General features: G+C 39.2%; 2 protein-coding genes across 4 annotated transcripts; both read left to right on the top strand.

Moving 5' to 3' along the window:
- The first annotated feature begins 134 nt into the window (after positions 1 to 134).
- Positions 135 to 8719, top strand: rnpep (arginyl aminopeptidase (aminopeptidase B)). Of its 3 annotated transcripts, none has more exons than XM_066672413.1 (11): positions 135 to 170; positions 2890 to 3030; positions 3305 to 3456; positions 4032 to 4148; positions 5081 to 5316; positions 5776 to 5889; positions 6014 to 6126; positions 6627 to 6735; positions 6825 to 7049; positions 8178 to 8320; positions 8408 to 8715. In XM_066672413.1, the coding sequence occupies exons 3-11, from the start codon at positions 3329 to 3331 to the stop codon at positions 8552 to 8554; spliced, it is 1332 nt and encodes a 443-aa protein (XP_066528510.1). In that variant the 5' UTR covers positions 135 to 170; positions 2890 to 3030; positions 3305 to 3328; the 3' UTR covers positions 8555 to 8715. The 3 variants fall into 3 exon arrangements, with proteins under 3 accessions (XP_066528510.1, XP_066528509.1, XP_066528508.1); XM_066672412.1 differs by lacking the exons at positions 135 to 170; positions 2890 to 3030 and adding exons at positions 566 to 991; positions 2703 to 2843 and having other exon boundaries at positions 8408 to 8719; XM_066672411.1 differs by lacking the exon at positions 135 to 170 and adding an exon at positions 566 to 991 and having other exon boundaries at positions 8408 to 8718.
- A 2586-nt stretch (positions 8720 to 11305) lies between these two features.
- On the top strand, positions 11306 to 19200 carry cyb5r1 (cytochrome b5 reductase 1). The gene is made up of 9 exons (XM_066673056.1): positions 11306 to 11502; positions 12065 to 12211; positions 12367 to 12439; positions 13016 to 13122; positions 13753 to 13882; positions 13985 to 14068; positions 15594 to 15679; positions 16581 to 16680; positions 17495 to 19200. Exons 1-9 carry the CDS (start codon positions 11341 to 11343, stop codon positions 17665 to 17667), a joined length of 1062 nt encoding a protein of 353 aa, XP_066529153.1. The 5' UTR covers positions 11306 to 11340; the 3' UTR covers positions 17668 to 19200.
- The last annotated feature ends 2872 nt before the right edge of the window (positions 19201 to 22072 follow it).

Here is a 22072-nt window from a genome sequence, read left to right as displayed (position 1 = left end):
GGCAGAACGCCCCTGGAATCCTCAGAAGCGCATCCGATAAAGATCTGAGCACACAGAGCGTACCTTGAACTTGTCGACGTCCTCAGAACAATGTTGCCATATTTTGAAAATCTACTCATCAAAAGCATTAACCGACCTTAAATCTACAGGATAAAGAGACACTAAAACATGTCTGTAATGTATAAACATAGTTTCCCTACCCTACTTATGAATGTACGAACGAGAAGATGACTGATTTATTATTAATATGTTATGAACATATAGACATTTACTATACCAGTACACATTTGTATACAAAAACATGGAAGTCACCTTTTTTTTCTTATGACTCATTAGTGTAGGTCTATTGGTCTTGTGGACGGGGAGTTGAATAGTGACAATAAGATATTTCAATATGGGTCTTTTAACTTTAGAATAACAATTTCAGAATGTGAGTAAACACGAAAAGCTTTCAGCTAGACCTCGTTTTTCCGGAAGGAGCTTGTGCAAATCAGCTGCATTCCCGATAGGGGAATTTGTGAAGTGTATCTGGCAACCTTCGTCTATTCAAAAGTAGCCGGTGTCCGTTGGTCCAGTGGGTCTGCCGGTCTGGGCATTACCGATATTTGACACTATGGATAAAGCACTTGTGCTGTACTCTGATAAAGCAGAGGACGTTGCTACGTCTTCTAGTTTCCGTAACTTCAAAATACAACACTTCCATCTTGATATAAAAGTAGATTTTGAAAAGAAATGCCTGTCGGGGACCGAAACTCTGCGAATCCAGTGTATTCAAGGTCCCCAAAGTGAGCTGCACTTTGACATTCACCCGACGTTGGAGCTGCAAACCGTTTCATTCAGTATCAACGACAGGGATTGGACCACAGCCGAATTCCTCACTCGGGACTTTGCAAGTTACGGCAACACGCTGGTTGTGAGATTTCCGACTCCCTGGAATGCGGAAGATAAATTTCAAATTTCCATTAAATATGCAGCTTTTGATGGTCCAGGGGTAAGAGTAAATCACATTTAGTTCCCTGTATTTAAACTAATTTGCATTTGTATGTTATTCCAGTCAGAACATGTATAGTGGGCCCACTCCGGATATAAATGGACTGGCTTTGGTTAAAGGTTCTGTGGGTACTAGACATGAAACGGCATGAAAGTGTACTGTCGCGATTATGTTGGCAAAAAATGATCACGGTTAATATCGTAGTACCGGTAAAATGTGCTTTAGAGTTAAATAACTACAAGTTAATCACCTTTTTATGTTGAATAACAAAATTCCTTGGTCGTTTCCTTTACCAAAGAGCCCTTGTACAACCATAAATTTTAAGTGCACATTTTTGGGGTGTCGGTCACATCTCTTTCCTGGCAGTAGTTGGTGGTTCTTGGTCACCTTATTGGAGAAAGGTACCTAGAGAGTCTGGCAAAGTGATACTAGCACAGACATGAAGAGAAGGTGGAGCCATGTTCAGTCTAGTGACTGCAGGGTAAAGGTCAGCTGAGGGTTTTCATGTCACTCTGTGAAGGGAATTATCCATAGAGCTGTATGATACGGCTAAAATTTATATCACAATATTTTTTTTATAATTTTGATCATCACACTATATACTTCAGATATCAATATGAACAAGAAAAACTGCCAAAAACTGAAAGAATCATCATCAAACAACAACCTCTTGTTTTTGTCAATATTAATATTATATTACTATATTATATATAACTAACTTTAAAATTGAGGGCAGTGAACGGACGACAGCGCCCTCTAATGACCGTCAGTCAGTGACAGATGTAAATAATGTAATCATATCATTATTGAAATAGTTTATATTATTGTGCAGCCCTAATTACCCATATCCAACTCATTCATTCATTCATTCATTCATTATCTGTAACCCTTATCCAATTCTGAGTCGCAGTGGGTCCAGAGCCTACCTGGAATCATTGGGATAAATCATTGGGAAACCCACAGAGACACTGGGAGAACACACCACACTCCTCACAGACAGTCACCCGGAGGAAACCCACACAGACACAGGGAGAACACACCACACTCCTCACAGACAGACAGCGGGACTCAAACCCACAACCTCCAGGACCCTGGAGCTGTGACAGAGATACTACCTGCTGTGACACTTTCAGTATTAGACAAAAAACCACCACTGCCGCCAGGAGCTCATTAAAGCTAAGGGATGTGATTGGCCAAGTGCTGAAAAGTCACTCTGTTTTGTGACAACAGCTGCAACCCATGAATACTTGATTTAGCAAGTACAAAATGGACATTTACAGTCTTTTTTACTTCTATATACAAATCCTTATATAGGGATCTACATTTTTATGTTGGAAGTGAGAATGTTTTTTTTTTTTTTTAAATACTTGCCCGTGTTGAACTTAATGACTGCAACATGTTCCAAAAAAGTTGCTACTAGTTTTATGAGCCAAAGACACTTTTTACTAAACTGTGTGAAATTTGTTTGGGAAGTGTTCTTGCTGCTCTTCAGATTCCATCAACTCACTTGCAGTTTCATCGAGCGTGCCAAGTTCCTCAAATTGACAAGTCTCCTTCATCTGTAGCCTCTTATTTTACAATATGTCTAGATTTAGCATTAAGCTACTCTACTGACCCCTGACTATATGGCAACTGTTTCTCATAAAAAGATCAATGAGCTTAGGTTATATAATGGCACTTCAATGTAAGCCTTATTTGGGGTATCTTCTAGATAACGTGGCTGGGTCCAGAGCAAACAGCTGGGAAGGGCCTACCATTCTTGTACACCTCTGGTTTTCCTGTGATGAACCGGAGCCTGTTCCCCAGCTTCCATACGCCCATGTCAAAGAGCATTTACTCAGCTACTGTGCAGGTAAATGACTCTGCTCATGCTCTGCATGTACTGTATGTTCTTCCAGGTCTGCTGGCTGGATCCAAAACAAACTGCAGGAAAGCTTAGGCCGTATGTTTTTACCCAAGGCCAGGCTGTGCTCAACCGCTCCTTCTTTCCTTGCTTTGACACTCCTGCAGTAAAGAGCACCTTTTCTGCTTCAGTGAAGGTGAGGTATTAAATGAGGTATTACATTATGTAATGAATATACCTGCAGAGCTATTTTCTTTAATACACAGTATACTTCTCTAAGCAAGAAAGTCACTGAACTACAAAAGCAATTCCAGTAAAGTTTGTGACCATAACACTTTTAGCTCAGGTATTTCAATGGAAATTAAATTATTTGCTAAAAGTAAACAATGCAAGAAAAAGTAGCTTGAATTAACTTATAGAGAAATACATAAACCAAGAAGGTGGTGTGGTTTGCGCTCTGCCCTCATCAGGTGCCTGCTGGCTTCACTGCAGTTATGAGTGCCAACAAGTGGGAGCACAGGAAAGCAGATAACACCTTCCTGTTCCACATGGAACAGCCCATTCCTGCCTATCTTGTGGCGTTGGCTGTAGGGGATTTAGTGTCTGCTGAGATAGGTCCAAGGTAAGTGGCCCTGTAGACAGTAAAAATATCTAACACAAAGTAAATGAATTGTACTGCATTTATACATTTATATGATTATGAAATTCCACGAAATATCAATGTAAGTATTTAACATTTAACAGTGAATATGTAAAGAAGAGTAAACGATTATTAGTCAGGATAATAAAGTAGAAGATCACAGCAGAACAGACAGGACACAAATAGGCAGTAAATCAAAATAAAATCTCAGACTTATCCTCAACACAGGAGTTTGTTACTGTTCTCTTAATAAATACAAAATCATTTCCACACAACCACCACATGCTGATGAGTGCTTTGCTTAAATTAATCATCACATATGATAATGAGGAATGTAAAATATTTACATTTATTAATGTTTTCAGCTTCTTGTGACTGGTCTCAGAGTCTACTAGCTTTGTCTTTTGGCTCGTTTGTTCTAGAGGGGTATTGATGAATCTCCAAGATATTTGTCATGGACATTAATGATAACACTTGATCATTTCTTATGTTGAAAGACTGAAAGATTCTGGTTGGAGTACATTCAGAGAATGTGGCTGGATTGCTTTGTTTTTCAGGTCACGTGTGTGGACTGAGCCGTGCTTATTGGAGGCTGCAAAGAAGGAGTATCACGGTGTAATTGAAGAAATTTTGTCAGTAGGAGAAAAGTTGTTTGGACCCTATATTTGGGGAAGGTAAAGTATCCCTGAGAAGGATGTATCAGGAATAAGGGATAGGGCGAATCATCGATACTGCGATATGTCGTATCATTTACGTTTGCAATACATTAGCGATACGTGGCGTCAAGTATCGATTTTTTAATTAAAACTCTCTAAACTCTCTAAGACATGAACCCCAGTTTGACTTACTAAAGTCACTGCTTCTTTTCTCCATGTGGTGGCGCTAATAAGCTGAATATCGTAAGTCTGCAGTGAGAAACAGTGGAGAAATGGTGGACAATTGGAAAAACAAATCAGGCACTATCCTCTTTCAAGTCAAAAGTTTGGCCGCAGTTCGGCTTTTACAACTCAGAAAGGATAAAACTAAACAGAGAAAGACTGATTTGCAATAGCTGTCTTGTTAAAATAAAGTACACAGGCACCAGGACGCACACACAGCCACCTTTATCATCATCCTGAACTGATTGTTGAGAAATTATTTAACATTACCAGTGTCTAAACACGCCAATGCCCTCATTATATCCCTCATTATATCTGTCAGTGTATCTGAAGTGTTACAGGGTCCCGTAAAGACAAAATTAAAGTGTAGAGTCTCCGCTTTTCAATAATTTTGCCATTTTATATATAATTCCACTTGAAAATATGTATTTTGGTGGAAAAAGGTATGAAAAAGATTGTGTAATTTCAGCCGGAAAATGAAAAAAGACCTGGATTGCTAAGAGACACGAGCAAATGAATTGTACATTGTTTCACATTGGTGTAAATTCCGTGAAACTGAATCATTTAAATTTATTTTATCCTCTTCGTTTACACAGATGCTACGGTATCGTTTGGACATGTATCAACATTGCAATAACTGTATTAATAATAATTATTGTATGTAATGAAACAAGTTTAGGTTCACACACAAGTTTAGGTGGTGATGATGCTTTTTTTTCCTTGGTTAGGTACGATGTGCTGTTCATGCCTCCATCGTTTCCTTTTGGAGGAATGGAGAACCCCTGCCTGACCTTTGTTACTCCGTGTCTGCTAGCAGGCGACCGGTCCCTTGCTGATGTCATTATCCATGAAATCTGCCATAGCTGGTTTGGAAACTTGGTCACTAATGCTAACTGGGGAGATTTCTGGCTTAACGAAGGCTTCACTATGTACGCCCAGCGTAGAGTTTGCAGAGAGATTTACGGTAAGTTTTAAAAGGATTTTTTTTTTAATCTACCAACCTACCAACATGATGTGTTTTTGGACTGTGGGAGGAAACCAGAGCACCCAGAGGAAACCCACGCAGACACAGAGAGAACACACCACCCTCCTCACAGACAGTCACCCGGAGGAAATCCACGCAGACACAGAGAGAACACACCACACTCCTCACAGACAGTCACCCGGAGGAAACCCACGCAGACACAGGGAGAACACACCACACTCCTCACAGACAGTCACCCGGAGGAAACCCACGCAGACACAGGGAGAACACACCACACTCCTCACAGACAGTCACCCGGAGCGGGAATCTACCTGCTGCGCCACCGTGCTGCCCACGACGTGTACTATTCCCCTAAACAAATGCTTCAAGGACTTAATTGCTTCCTCACATCATGTTAAGCTTGTTAAATATACATGAAACATATCATCTCTGTTTTAGGAGAGGCCTATACTTGTCTAGAAGCAGCAACTGGTCGAGCTTTATTAAGACAGCACATGGACAACACTGGAGAAGATCATCCTCTTAACAAACTACGTGTCCATATCAAACCTGGTCAGTAAGAAAGTCGACACACATTTGTTCGTAGACTTGTTTTATTTACACAAAGTTTTTTCTGTCAAGTGTATTTCTGAATTATGAATTATTTGCATTTCTAAATACTATCATCTGTAATTAGGTGTTGATCCAGACGACACATACAACGAGACACCTTATGAGAAAGGATTCTGCTTTGTGTCCTACCTGGCCCACCTTACAGGGGATCAAAGCCACTTTGATGCTTTCCTTAAGGTTCATTATATTTCACATTGAAATATCTTTTCCAGGTTCAGTTTATCACATGGTTACTACTGCATGAAGGTTTTTAGACACTTGGACAACTATCTTCTTCTTCAGAATTCAAATGTAGTCAAATATAGAGTTTTATATTAAATATTTCTGTAAACATTTGCTTGCATTTAACTGTAATAGCATTAGTGAGGTCAGGTTCCAATGTGAGATCGTTAGTTCTAGATCACAAGTGCTATTGCAAGTCATTGCAAAGGTAGAGAATGCAGTTTACCTACTCCACAGCCCAGTGCTGGGTGTGATTAAACACATGCTGCTGAAATCTTTCATTAGGCATCATTAATTTGGGCGAATATGCTGCTGCTTCAGTGTGTCTTGTTATTATCAGCTATGTTTTTATGCTGAAATTATCCAAGGAGTGCATGGAGACTTTTGTACGTAGCGTATTATATCGACTGGTGTTGACACACTCGTGACCCATATGTCACCTAATTTCTTCACAGGCTTATGTTGACAAGTTCAAGTTTTGCAGTGTCGTTGCTGAGGACGTGCTAGAGTTTTACCTGGAGTATTTTCCTGATCTAAAGCATAAGCGGGTCCATGAGATTGAAGGTCAGATAAAGAACTGCTCTGATTTCCATTTGCAGAGTGTTTTAATGTAACACAAACCTGACGGGTACACTATAAATTCTCATTGTTAGGGTTGGAGTTTGATAGCTGGCTGAACACTCCGGGTTGGCCCCCATACCTCCCTGACCTCTCTGCTGGCTGGACTCTAATGAAGCCAGCTGACCAACTGGCTGACCTCTGGGTTAAAGACCCCATAGACATTACTCCCATCAACAAAACGGATGTAGAGTCATGGAAGACTTATCAAATTGCTTACTTTTTGGACAAGATACTTGAGAAATCTCCACTCCCTGAAGGTAAATTTGTCCTGTTAAATGACATGAATATTTGAGGTGTATTTACACTTATTTAATACGGTTTGATCTGATCTTAATATAGAGTATTTAACAGGTGAATTTAAGTGGGTGAGTACACTCCTATTCATTCAATCAATGTTGTCAGTGTTGTGGTGGGTCCAGGGTCCAGTTATCTGGGATCTCTGGGTGCAAGGGAGGAACACACCCTGGGCATTGCACCTGTCTCATCTTGGGGCATCACACACACACCCATTAATTAATTAATTCATTCATTCATTCATTCATTATCTGTAACCCTTATCCAGTTCAGGGTCACGGTGGGTCCAGAGCCTACCTGGAATCATTGCGCACAAGGCAGGAATACACCCTGGAGGGGGCGCCAGTCCTTCACAGAGCAACACAGACACATACACATTCACTCACACACTCACACCTACGGACGCTTTTGAGTCGCCAGTCCACCTACCAACGTGTGTTTTTGGACTGTGGGAGGAAACCAGAGCACCCAGAGGAAACCCACACGGACATGGGGAGAACACACCAACTCCTCACAGACAGTCACCCGGAGGAAACCCACGCAGACACAGGGAGAACACACCACACTCCTCACAGACAGTCACCCGGAGCGGGAATCAAACCCACAACCTCCAGGTCCCTGGAGCTGTGTGATTACAACACCTACCTGCTACACCACCATGCCGCCCACACACTCACCCAGTCACTTACAAACTTTTGAATATTTAATCCATGTAAAAATGTGGTTTTGGATTTTGGAAGGAGACCAGAGCACCCAGAATAAACCCACATAGACAAAGGGAGAACACACCCTTGTTCAGTATCACTAGACCGTTGTATGATTCTCATAATATAAAAATAGCTACATTCATTATAATTTAGAAAAATAGAATGACTTCTCCAATTAAGGTGAACCATTTACACCCCGTTCAAACGGATTTTGTTTTAAACTACAGCCACATATAATGCTGTTTTTTTTAAGTTACATGTAAGTAAGAGGTGTCCTGTTGTGTTATATACTTAAATAGATGTTATATAAAAATCCACAGAAATGGAGAATGATGTTTTTTAACTAGGCAGTGATGATATGTTCTGTTTTTGCTTTTTTTTCAGGTAACATCAGAAGGCTAGAAGAAACATATCCTCACATTGTGATGTCCGACAATGCAGAGCTAAGACTGCGCTGGGCCCAGATTGTTGCAAAGAATCAGCACAAACCTGGATACCACCATGTTCGCAGTTTCCTGAGCTGGCAGGTGAGGCAAGGCTAATGTTCTGTGAATGTTAATCAGTAGTAGTATATTTCCAATACTTAAAGATGTATTCTCATTTCATTACAACAGGGGAAACAGAAGTACACTTTACCCGTGTACCGAGCGCTTTGGAACGGAACAGAGGAGATGAAGGCTCTGGCTGCAGAGATATTTTCTGCCACCTCTCACCAGCTTCATGTTAATGTCAGAAATTATGTGGAGAAGATAATGGTTTGAGATTTTTAACTAAACTATGAATTAATTATCTCATTATTTAATTTTATTGATTAACATATAATAACTGATACTGTAAATATTTGAAATAGCTTCCATTATAATTGTTATGCAGGATAAATTTTGTTTTCCTAGATTGTCAATAAAGCATATTTTTTCTAAAATAACACACATGCCTATTTATTGTTTAATGTACAACCAATAAAAACCTCTGTTTGCACGAGGACATGAAGCTCCAAGCTGTTTTATTCATTCATTCATTCATTCATTCATTCATTATCTGTAAGTGCTTATCCAGTTCAGGGTCGCGGTGGGTCCAGAGCCTACCTTAATTCATTGGGCGCAAGGCGGGAATACACCCTGGAGGGGGCGCCAGTCCTTCACAGGGCAACACACACACACTCATACCTACGGACACTTTTGAGTTGCCAATCCACCTACCAATGTGTGTTTTGGACTGTGGGAGGAAACCGGAGCACCCGGAGGAAACCCACACAGACACAGGGAGAACACACAACACTCCTCACAGACAGTCACCCGGAGAGGGAATCGAACCCACAACCTCCAGGTCCTTGGAGCTGTTTTATTAAAGCAATAATAATTTACTGATATTTTCTCCAATACTGTGTTTTATTTTACACAATTTTAATATTGCAGAAAAGGTTTCCAATAAAGTCTGGCTGCAGACCCCTCCAAATTCAAGACGTCCTTTTCCTAGGGCACAAGTCATTTGAAAATATATCAGGAAAACCCTGCCATCAGCTGACAGATTTTGTTATTATATTAAATACATGTAACAATGCCACGAGAAACATGTATTTCCTTAGTGGCATTTACATGAAATATTGTGTGTATCTGTTTTGTACTTTTAAAGCTTGATCCAGGCCAGACAATTAATCATTTAAAATATGTAAATAAACATAAAAAACATGGGAAACTAAAGCATAATTGATTTTTTTAAATACAATCTTAAAAGTGTAACATTATAGAGTTTAACCGGATTGGGTTTTATACAGAAGCCCTGAAGGGGACCATGGAAAAAATGGTTCCTGACACACAAATAAAGTTCCACATTATTTATTGTTTTCTGCCTGTTATACACACCATAATTTATGAAATTGCTTGTAAAACTTTAGCCATTTAAAAAATATATATTTAAAAAAATAGGTCTCGCCTGTGATGTCCCTATTTCATCGTGTTTCTGCACGGAGAGTCTATTGGGTTGTAGTCAAAGCAGGTACAGCATAGTAATGTTTAGCACCAAGTTCCTCAAATATATTATTTAATAATAATATTTTATTTAATGCCTATACCATACCCACTATTTATGAGTAAAAGAGAACAGTCAGTGTCTGGCTCAAGAAAAATATAATAGAAACTTGCTAAATGCAGTGAGAATGAAGAAAACGCCATTGTGAGAATAAGGCAGGATTATAATTTATGAGTAAAACTATACCTTACGTTATTACATTTAAAAATAGAATTTCAGAATGCACATTATATAGACCGTTTATGACTAGAAGAGAAATATTCTCCAGTGGTGATAAAACTGAGCGCAGCAGGCTGTTACTAACTTTTGTCTGCGCCTGTCAATCAATGCAAAAACATCTCCATTCTAACCGTAAATCTGTGGAACATACGTTCCACTTTTTTTTCATTGTGCCTTTCAGGTTTCTGTAGGTACCCCATCGCCTGATACAGGCTTTAAAACAGTCATTATAGTTGTTGTTGTTGTTGTTGTTGTTGTGGTGGTGGTGGGCGGCACGGTGGCGCATCAGGTTAGTGTCCAGTCACACAGCTCCAGAGACCTGGACCTGGTTGTGAGTTCGATTCCCCGCTCCGGGTGACTGTCTGTGAGGAGTGTGGTGCGAGTGAATGTGTGTGTGTGTCTGTGTTGCCCTGTGAAGGACTGGCGCCCCCTCCAGGGTGTATCCCTGCTTTGCCCAATGATTCCAGGTAGGCTCTGGACCCACCGCGACCCTGAACTGGAAAAAGTGGTTACAGATAATGAATGAATTATAACTGTTGTTTCATTTATGATTATTGTTTGAAAATAAAATCATTGAAAAAAACATTTTGTAGATTTAATTCGTTCCCTCAGTATAAAAATCGTATTCAGACAGCCATGATTGGAGCTATGGGTTATGATACACGTTTGATCACTTGTGTTCAGTCCTTAGTTACACGTTACAACCACGTTTTATAGATTAAAACATTGGTAGTTCAGGTCGAGGAGAGAGTGAATCTGACGGAGGTGGGACAGTGGGCTCCTGTTGTGCTGCATACAGCCGTGGTCTAAATCACATCTTATTCTCGAGCAAATTATTAAATAAAATCCAATTAATCTGCTATTGTCATTTTTTATAAATTACCACATTAAACAAATAAATTAAAACCTTTTTATTTTGTGGACAAAATTAAGCCTCAACCCAGGAAAAAGACAAGATCATGCAATATCTAATATCGTCCACAAGAGGGCACCTTAAGATTTAATTTGACACCTCTCTCAAAAGTAGGAGCCCACCTCCAGCTGAATACGCCGCGCCAAACTCTCTTAGTTATAAACAAGTCCCATTTAATTCAACATTTTTTAATTGAGGGAACGGATTATGTCAATAAATAATATTTTTCCAATATAATTTGCATTGTGAACCCCTAACCATTGAGGATTAGCTTAAGAAAGGGGACTTTTATCATTAATTTTTTTCTGCTCTCGGTGAGCCAAAGGCGTGTGCTGAAAATAAATAATGAATCTTCCAAAGAAACGGATTGGAAGAAGCCGAAGGAAAATGATAGTGACGTATGCGCATTCGCTGCGCAGACGTGATTATCTTCAACAGAGTCTTGTAGTTTCAAGCCAAAAGGTGTGTCCGCTCTTGACTCCAGACAGGCGAGTCCTTTGGCAAATAACGTTAGGCACTGGTTTAGCTTCCATCATGACATTCGCCTTGGTAAGTAATTAAATATAGTAAGTAGGCAAAAGACCATTCGTTTCTACGAGTAAAGAAACTTACTTAAATTTAAAACTAACAGCGGGATTAGTTTGCTAACAGGGTCATTATAAGGAGAGAAGATAGATGTTTGATGTTTAACAGCAGCTCAGTAACGGTCCTAGTCCAGTGGGTTTTAATGTAGGCCTTAAACGCAAATGGACAAATGGTCTCTGCAGGGTTTCTCTCTCTCTCTCTCTCTCTCTCTCTCTCTCTTATTTTATTTTTTAGTGTGTGTGTGTGTGTGTGTATATTTATGTATTAGTGACCCCTCTTCAGTTTGGCTCCCTGTACTGTGCAGTGTGAGCAGGAGGAGTCATGACTATGAGGATGACTATGTGGAAATGTAAAAGGGGTTGCATGTGGTTTTGTGTGATCACAGCACACATAAAAACAAAAACTTTGTTTACACCTGTGGGCTGCTATTTTGAGTGTATCTTGTTTAAATAATACATCAGATGCTTAATTTTCCATGTTTATGATTTTTTAAATGCTGCTGATGACAGTATATTTGATTTCGCAGAATGCCACTGTGGCCGTGACGGCTGGGGTGCTGGTGGCCTCCACTGTGGCCATTCTGGGTTACCTCTACCTCAACAAGAAGAAAAAACCTCTGGTTACCTTGGCTGACCCTACTGAAAAATACAAGCTTAGACTCATTGACAAAGAGGTATTCCACAATTGGCAGTGTCCCTGTGAATGTTCTATTAATGTCCTTGATGTCTTTCAAAAATAGGAGGCTTTTTTTCTCCTCTGGATGCATATTGTTTGTTTATTTTCTAAGGGATTTTCTAATTTTCTTTTGGTGATTATTTTGCATTTCAGGTTATCAGCCATGATACACGCAAGTTTCGTTTTGCCCTGCCTACTCCAGAGCATATTTTAGGTTTACCTGTGGGTAAGTCTCAGTTTTTCCTTGTGTGTGTGTGTGTTTATACACAACAACCCCATCCAAAAAGGTTGGGACATTTTGTAAAATGTAATAAAAACAAAAACAATAACCTTTAATTTGGTCATTCTCCTGAAACTTTATTTCACTGACAAATGGACAACAAAAATAAAATGAGTTAAATTAGTCTTTGTTAGACAACTTGGATGTGTTTTGTCAGAATAAATACATTAAATGCCGTGAAAGAAGTTGGGTCAGAGGCAGAGTAACTGAATATTTCACAGAATATTCAAGCTAAGTTGTTTTCAAACATTTCACTGCAGGAGAGGGAATGTAATTATATTATACACAGAAATGTCCATTAGAGCGTCCCATAGGGCCCAACATCTGGCTTCAAAAGTGTCTGTAGGTGTGAGTGTGTGTCACCCTAAGAAGGACTGGCGCCCCCTCCAGGGTGTGTTCCTACATTGCACCCAGTGATTCCGGGTAGAACCCACCGCTGCCCTGAACTGGATAAGGGTTACAGACAATGACAATGATATATAATTATATAACGTGATGAACAGCATCTCTTGTGTCTTAAAGGGAAACATGTCTACCTGTCTGCTCGCATTGATGGCAGCTTAATCGTGCGTCCGTACACTCCAGTCTCCAGCGATGATGACAAGGGATTCGTTGATCTGGTTGTGAAGGTAATCTGTTATTCTACCACTTTGCTGATATTAAAGGCCTGACAAAGCCTAGATCATAGAGAACATACACAGAGATGATTTCCCAGACAGGGATTAAGCGTAGCTCTGGACTATACCTTCCTTTCAATGGAAAATCGCAAATCAAAATACTCTGTGGTCCAGGACTAGGCTTAATCCCTGTCTAGGAAACCACCTCAAACTGTTTACTCTCTAATCCCTCTTCTGTTCACATTGTAAATTGTGTGATCATTTTAAAAACTTGGGGCTAGAAAAATCTCATGGTAGTCATGACTCAAAGGTGACCGTAGGTGTGTGTGTGTGAGTGAATGTGTGTGTGTCTGTGTTGCCCTGTGAAGGACTGGCGCCCCCTCCAGGGTGTATTCCCGCCTTGCGCCCAATGATTCTAGGTAGGCTCTGGACCCACCGCGACCCTGAACTGGATAAGGGTCACAGACAATGGATGGTAGTCATGTGATTGTTTGTTGTTGTTCATTAATAATAATAATAAAATAGTGAATAAAAATATTTCCCTACAAATTTATGAATCAATGAAACTTAGACTCAGTAAACAGTTGTAGTCAAATGAGGCATTTTGTTAATGCCGTACATTTGTATACATTCACTTTAAAGATTTACTTCAAGAACGTCAACCCCAAGTTTCCTGAAGGAGGAAAGATGTCCACGTACCTGGAAAGCTTGAAGCTGGGAGATGTAGTTGAATTTCGAGGTCCTGGAGGCTTGCTAGAATACAAAGGGCATGGTATGCCTTAGTTGTGTTTCTCTGCATTTTTGATATTTGATTAATCAAATGTATTTTAAGCACCGGTTTCGTTAAACTTCTACCTACATTCCCTTTTCACAGGGCAGTTCTCTATACAAGCTGACAAGAAGTCTCCACCGGAGATAAAGAAGGCCAACTTACTAGGTCTCATTGCTGGTGGAACGGGTATGATCAGTGTTGATCAGTGTTTATTAGTGATTATAGGCATATTTACAGATACATTATAAATTCTAGCTGAGATTATAGCGTGAGTCAGTTTCCACAATTTATAAAAATGTCCTGATTGTACAGAACTGTAAATAATACAGGAATTGAGATGTCCCTCAGGCCTCCTGATGATCTGTGAGTAGATTAATGTGGAATTAAGCAAGTGACAGAACATTTGAAGAAAATCAGGTGTGCATTTGGGAGACAGTTTAACTTTTTAAACTCCATATTCTTCCCAATTAAACCCTAACTAAATCACCCACCAATTATATGATGCTTCCAAGGAGTTTGAACTGCTACAATACATCATTTTACCTAATAATGTTATTAACTTATTTATTTATAAGTTCTTAGTCTTTAAAGCTTTCTAGCTATTTGTGTTAAACACTATGTTCTGTATTTTTCTTTAACTATACTGTATGTATCTTTAAATACAGTGGAACCTCTACTAACGAACTTTCCAACCTGGCATTTGAATATTTTTTGCCTCCACCAACGAACCACGACTCTAGAAATGAACCCGAGTCTCCTCCGAGCCGGCGTCTGGAAATGGCCACTGACCCCAATAGGCGAGTCTCCCAGCGCCCAGACTTGAGTGAGCTTTTAAGATTAGCAAATTGTAGCTTTAGCAATTTAGCATTAGTGTAAATAGCAGACATCGAAATTCGTGCTAAGTTAAGCCGTATCTACGCTTCGTCTCCCCACATTCACCGCCTACTCTCCGTTATTCCACCCACCCCCCACCTCCCGTCATATAGCCAGTGCCTGTGTTACTCCTCCAGCCAGTCGTCACGTCTTCAAGGTAGCGATGTGTAACCACTTACAACTTTATTATTTCTTTTTTATTACTGTTTCCACTGTATTTCTCTTTTATTTTTAGTAATGCTACCTGTATTTTTTTTTTACTAATTTGAGAGTGTTGTAAACATATATCAGTGCAAAAAGGGTGACTTTCGGGGTGGGGGCTGGAACGCATTAATTGCTTTTCCATTATTTTAAATGGGGAAAATTGACTCGAGAAACTAATTTTTTTTTACTTACGAACCGGGTCATGGAACAGATCAAGTTCATAGGTAGAGGTTCCACTGTATATACTTGATAGACCTGTGTTAATAGTTGTGTGGAAGCAAAAATGTGAACTGTCTGTGGGATACTCAGAATCACTTTGATAACCAAATTAGCATTTAAGACAGTACCTCCTCACAGAAGAGTTTGTATTCGTCTGGACTTTCGTCTGTGATCAGCTGACTTTAATTTATTTTTTACATTATTAGCCCTAGCACAAGTTTAACTCGTTCTGTCTAAGTGTTAAGAAAATACGCCTGCCAAAGGTAAATATTTAACCACGTGTGACAGGTGTTGTCTACATACACCTAATCACATAAACACATACAGTGTGATCCTATTACTGCTCTGTGTGATCGAGGATGTCAGTGATTATGGAGCTGAATAATTCTAGCGAGTTTCCTCTTTGCTTGTGTAGGAGTCACTCCAATGCTGCAGTTGATTCGTGAGATCATGAAGAACCCTAGTGATACAACCAGATGTAGCCTGCTGTTTGCCAACCAGGTTTGTTGCATAATATCAATATTTAGTATTATATCACTAAATAGTTTTAATCACAAGATATTCATCTCCTGTCCCTCAGCTGTTGGCATGACTGACACTGAACACTTCATTTCCTACCAATAGACCTCACTTTGTTGCTGTTGGTAAACACAAATCTTCCCCTAGTGCTTGTTGGGGAACACAAGTTCCCCAAGGTTCAGTCTTGGGCCCTTTACTGTTCATTATCTACATGTTGCCACTTAGTCTGATTATCTGAAGCCATGGTCTTAATTTTCATGTTATGCTGACAATGCTCCACCTCTGCCCCCTTCTACACTACCTGCATTTGGGATCTGAGGCGTGGATTCATGCTAACTTTCTGAATCTCAGCACAGACGAAACTGAAGTCTGAAGTCTTGATCATAGGGCCCAAGTCTCTTTTATTAAAACTCTCTGATCTTAAGCCTAACTTTGATGGTCTGGCTGTAAAATCTCCGGTGGGTCGCAATCTAGCTGTACTTTTGACTCCTCCGTTTCCTTCAAACCTCATGTAAGAGCCCTAAACCAAACATGTATTTAGTGCTTGTCTTCATCCTATGCACTCAGTTAAAGATGCTGAAGTTTTTGTTCATGCATTAATCCCTTCCTGTCTAGAATACTGCAGTTCCCTCTTCAGTTTCCTTCCTAATAAAACCACACACTACCTTCAGTATCTTTTATAAGTCTGTAGCTAGAGTTCTCTCATATTCTAAAAATTCAGAATCTCTTGCCACTGTGGCTCTGAAATGGATTAAGCAGAAAAGAAAAAAATGAGATGAGGTGGTGGTTGCTGATGTTATTATTATATTCATATTCAGAAGATTACTCTTTATCAATGCCATCATACAAAAGTGTTAAAGCTGTGTGTGTATGCGTCTAACAGACTGAGAAGGACATTCTGTTGAGGGACGAACTTGAAGAGATTCAGGCGAGACACCCAGATAAATTTAAGCTGTGGTTCACTGTGGACAAAGCTCCAGCCGGTATGTTCTCTTCATTACCTTCCTACTGCTAGAAAAGGAGTTATATTTTTCCTGTTAAAGCAGACCTTTCTGGTCATGAGCCCTTATTAATCAAAGGTTTGTTAAAAACAATTGCAGATTTAACTGCGTTGAATTTAATAAGGGCCGCCGATTTTTGAAACAGAAATAAGCAGAGATTTAAGTGCAGTTGATGAATCGGCTTCAGTGCCTAACAGTGCTTGATTTTACATAATATTTGCAGGAAATACACCCTGATTCATGTAGATATTTAAGTAGTTAACCAATAAAAGTGAAATTCTGAGGGTGGCTGCGCTCATAGGTGAAAGGATATTGCTTCCTTCTTTTATAGTGCTAAAATGACGAGAACTGGAAAAAATTAAATGAGAAATAAACACAACCTCTTATATTTATGTATGACAGTGGTGTAATGCATTTGTGCAGTGTGATATAATTCTTAAAGTATTGCTTTTAAAAGTACTATGAAAAACCTATAAAATAAACCAATTAGAGCTTCAAGTTCTTTTTGATTTAAGAAAAAACCCAACCTTCAAATCTGGCAGAATGTGGCTGAACATCAGTTATTTCTAAATCTCAAACAGAGAAAGTCTTTTCTTTTAGATATTTTCGAGTTAATGCCTAAAATTATGAAACTCTTCAAGGATAAGAAAATTGTACTATCCAAGATTTTTCACATTTATTAGCAACAGTATACAGCTGCAAATTAGTTATTTACTTTGATCAGGTGTTTTGTGAAAAGTCTGTGTGTGTGTGTGTGTATCTGTTTCTATGTCTCTCTCTTTTCTTCTGACTGCAGACTGGGAATATAGCGAGGGCTTCATCAATGCAGACATGATCCAGGAGCACCTTCCACCACAAAGCGATGACTGTATGATTCTTATGTGTGGCCCACTTCCCATGATCCAGTTCGCCTGTAACCCCAATCTGGACAAACTGGGTTATAGGCAGAGCCAGCGCTTTGTTTATTAGACTTTCCTCCTCTGCAATGAATGTTGTAAAAAGGGAAAGAATAAATGGTTTTGATTTAGTTCATTTGAGCAAATGAGACGCCAAAGATGACAGCGCTTAGTCGTAATCGCCTAAGCCTCTATGCGCTTATGGAAACCTCGTCGGGCTAAGCACCTCTGGCTTGGTATTCCCAACCATTTTGCAATTTAATATTCCGACCTACAAATGCTTTTTGAGAAATGGCTGTGCCGTTTCAAACCAAATGCCTTTATTGTGGATATACTTGAGATTAAAAACTTAAAAGTGTCATGACTCTGTGTCTGCCTGGGTTTCCTCTGGTTCCCCCCACAGTCCCAAAACACGTTGTTAGGTGGATTGGCTTTTCAAATGAGTCCATAGGTGTGAATGTATGTAAATGTTTCAGTGTGTGATGCCCTGTGTTGGATCCTGAGTGTGCTCCTTCCTGGCAGTCACAGGACACACCATAAACCTGAAAAGGATGGAGAAGTTTCAGAAAGTGAATGAATGAATGAATACAGTTTAAATAGTTGTTTTGATAACTTCTGATCGTTTCCAGCCACGTCACAGCACTGTGGGGGCTCTTATAAAAGTTTGAAACCCTATTTGTCTAAACACTGATGCAGGCAAAATATCAACACAATTAACCACAACATTCTATATAATATTCTATTATTAATTTAATTTCAGAATTTATTGAAGGCAGGGACTATTTATTCACAATTAGAGGTTTACATGCTCCCGCTTTGCCAAATCCTGCAAGAAAATGAAAAGCTTAATGGACTACAGTCCTTTAGACTCGTTATGTAAATGTACTGAGCAGATAACTTGATGCATTAGAATTGCCCTGAGCTAAATAAGAAAAAAAACCTCCATGGCCTCCACATCCATCCATTTAAAATGCATCCTGCAGCACACTGCTAGTTTACAATGTACTTAAAGACCTAGCTATAATGAGATGCTCAAAAAAATACAGCCCTACAGCTTATTTCAGATCAATAGAGTCAGCCCTGTTCAGAGATCCTGGACCCACAGATAAACGTAATGAAGCAGCTTTCAGTCACAACTCTGCATTCGAATAAAGTCCCAGAAGTAGTTAGATGCACACAGACTCTACTCATCATCATCTGTGCCTTTCACATGCCCTAAGTGACTGCAATTTGCATCTTTTCAGTACTCGTCTATTTCTTTTCCATTATTCCATCTACAATTGTATTATTTTTTTTAAATGCTGTAAAGTACTTTGAATTGCCCTTTTGTGTGAAATGTTCATTTCTTCACATTCAAAGACAGTTTGCCCTTGTTTACTGAATAAGTTTATCTACAACCACATGCTGAAATAAGAAGCACTTGAAGTATTTTGCCTGTTGTTTTTGTGTGACTGCATTCACATTCATTCTATTGCTGCACAGTGATTTTACATTGTAATGAACAGTATTTGCTCAATGCATGAAAATCACTTTATATAAATGTTCAGTATAATATTTGAGTTATATTTGTGCATGCGTGTGGAATACACCATGTTTCATAAACATGAAGGAAAAAGATTATATTAAAAATAATGTTATTAAACTGCAGCAGTTTTCTTTCTGTTGACATGAAGTTGTTTTGCTACCACAACGTAAGCTAGAAGGAATTAGAGTTGAGAGACTGTGCGTGTGGCTACATTTGCTTCACTGTTTATAAGGATTAGGGATTAAGCTGGATAGCAGATAAGTGGTGTTTGGTTTGAACACTCCAAAATAGTGCAATGAAAGAGGATTTTGAAAGGTCTTTAACCATGTGTTTGGTAAAAGTGACCAGGCAGACACACTGGTAAATATGTTTCAGTGTCCTAATACACTATAATTCAAAATTTCTCATGAAAAAGCTGTAATAATGCTCCAATTTTGTTTGTCATGTTTTGGCTACTGTATTTCATGAGGTCTATCAAGACAGTTTGGATGTCTGTCGTAGTGTATAGTATGGTATTGTAGACTAGGGTGACCAGGCGTCCTCTTTTACCCGGACATCTCCTCTTTTTTAGACTTAAAAAATGTCCTGGCGGAATTTCACAAACGTCCGGGATTTTGTTTTTCTAGAGTTTACATAGAAGTTCAAGAAGTTTAGTTCACAAACTAGTCCCGCCTTCCCCTACTCCGTTTGATTCGCTTGAGAAGGGGGCGTGGTGAAGTAGCCTAAAATCTTCTGATTGGACGGTCTGACTGTAGAGCTAACGTTATTGGTTGACAACCTTCTCTGTAAACATTTAATTGGTCAGTCTGCACGTCAGTAGTCTTTGTTTACGTCACGCAAAGCTCATGTACCTACTCTCATCTCGAGCAGCTATGCGGAAACGTAAATGTAAGTTCTCGCGAGAGCTCATCTCAGATCTGCTCACCCTATTGTAGACCCCTATAGAATCTTAATATTATTGCTGTCCAATAAAAACTTCCATCCATTATCTGTAACCGCTTATCCAATTCAGGGTCACGGTGGGTCCAGCGCCTACCTGGAATCATTGGTCGCAAGGCGGGAATACACCCTGGAGGGGGCGCCAGTCCTTCACAGGCCAACACACACACACTCACATTTGAGTCGCCAATCAACCTACCAACGTGTGTTTTTGGACTGGACCGGAGGAAACCCACGCGGACAAAGGGAGAACACACCAACTCCTCACAGACAGTCACCCGGAGCGGGAATCGAACCCACGACCACCAGATCCCTGGAGCTGACTGCGACACTACCTGCTGTCCCCCAAAATCCTTGCGTCTTCTTTTTTTGTCAGTTTTAGATTACGTCATCATTTGAAGACTAAATTACTCGGGACAAATAATTTTTAAATTGACTTCTGTTGAATTTAAAGAATGTTTTTTCTTATGTTTTGGGGATACACGTTTTTATTGGACCATAACAATATAGAAGTACTATTTTTATACTATAATCTCCCCCGAACTTTTTTGTCAAAGGAAATAAAAACAAGTATTTAAACCTTTATTTAATTTTTTAAGTAAACGTTCTAATGTCTTCTACTTTATATTGTAGAAGACTGTATATTTTAAATAGAAATTATAATACATTATTTCAGGAGAAAATGTAATTTGTAAATGAGCAGAAAGGTAAAAGCTTGTGGGTCATAGCCTCCAGATATTCATAAGAATTTACAATAAATGATCTCAACAACTTTAAACATATTTATGTGTAAGTATTTAATACAACACCGCGTTTAACCCGCAGTGATGTAAACATCTGAAAGGTGAGTGTCCCATTCTGCTCTTAACGCTTCGAACACTCGAGCCACTTTTGCTCACCCTTCAACAACGTCATCAAATGTCGTCAAAGTGCACACTTCCAGGAAGACCTTGGGGCTTAGGGCAAGAAATAGGGCAGGGGGAATGGCTTGATGTCTTCATGACTTGTGGCTTTTCTTTTGAAATCAGTTAATCTCGTACCTTAGTGTTTAGAATGCACAGTTCTTCCAGAACAGTAGGGGGCTACGATAGATTTTCCAAGTGAAGTCTGTCCTAACCTCAGTAAATAAGGAGTGGCATAAAACCCCACTTAAATATGACTCTTACAAATGAAATGTGGTATTTTCCATATACCAGTACAACCTGGCACTTGGCTTAATCTTGAGTTTACATTTAAGAGCACAGCTTTGTCAGAAATATGCTGCAGACTTCCATGATGTACAGTTTATGTTTTTACATGATGACCAGCACCAGCATGTAATAAACATTATATATTAATGTAGACTAGTCAGTCCAGTTCCTTCACAATAAAGTCCATGTCCATGTTCTCTATGTCATTGTATGTTACCTGTAAAATGCTGATGCCTTTCCATGATATTACTGCTAGTGAAGATACTGAGGTGTGTTTACCCTCTGTGTTACATAACTTTTCCTTTCAATTACACTTTCTAATAATAATTTGGAAAGAATACAGTTTGTGTTGCCTTCTGAGTGCCCTCTGAGTTCTTGAAGGTCATGCTCATTCAACAGTGTTTTTTGACTTGCACAGACAGATTTCCTGAATTATTCCACAGTGCGATGTATGACATGGAGAAAAACCTAAATTCTTTGTCATCATGGGTTGAGAAATGTTCTCTTTGTTTGGTTTTGTACAAAGTGGTGAGCCATGCCCCCTCAGGTTCTGTTTGGTGGATTCTTATTTAGTGTTTATAAAGTTCTAAAAATCTGGCAGGCATCTTTTTTTTCTCGTATGTTTGTCAGTTGAACAAATTTTAAAAGAACTAACACAAATCAGAGACTCTACTGTATTTTACAAAATGGAAACGGTGATGTTTGATATAAACAGCACCTATATTCTGTAACGATATAAACATAATATACGGAATTATTAAAGTCTTTAAATGAAAATTAATATGACATTTTTATGTTTTTTATAAATGTTGGAAATGGGTTTC

Source organism: Hoplias malabaricus, chromosome 5 (genome assembly GCF_029633855.1).
Source record: "Hoplias malabaricus isolate fHopMal1 chromosome 5, fHopMal1.hap1, whole genome shotgun sequence".
NCBI lineage: Eukaryota > Metazoa > Chordata > Actinopteri > Characiformes > Erythrinidae > Hoplias > Hoplias malabaricus.
This window is presented reverse-complemented; position numbering and strand designations above follow the sequence as displayed.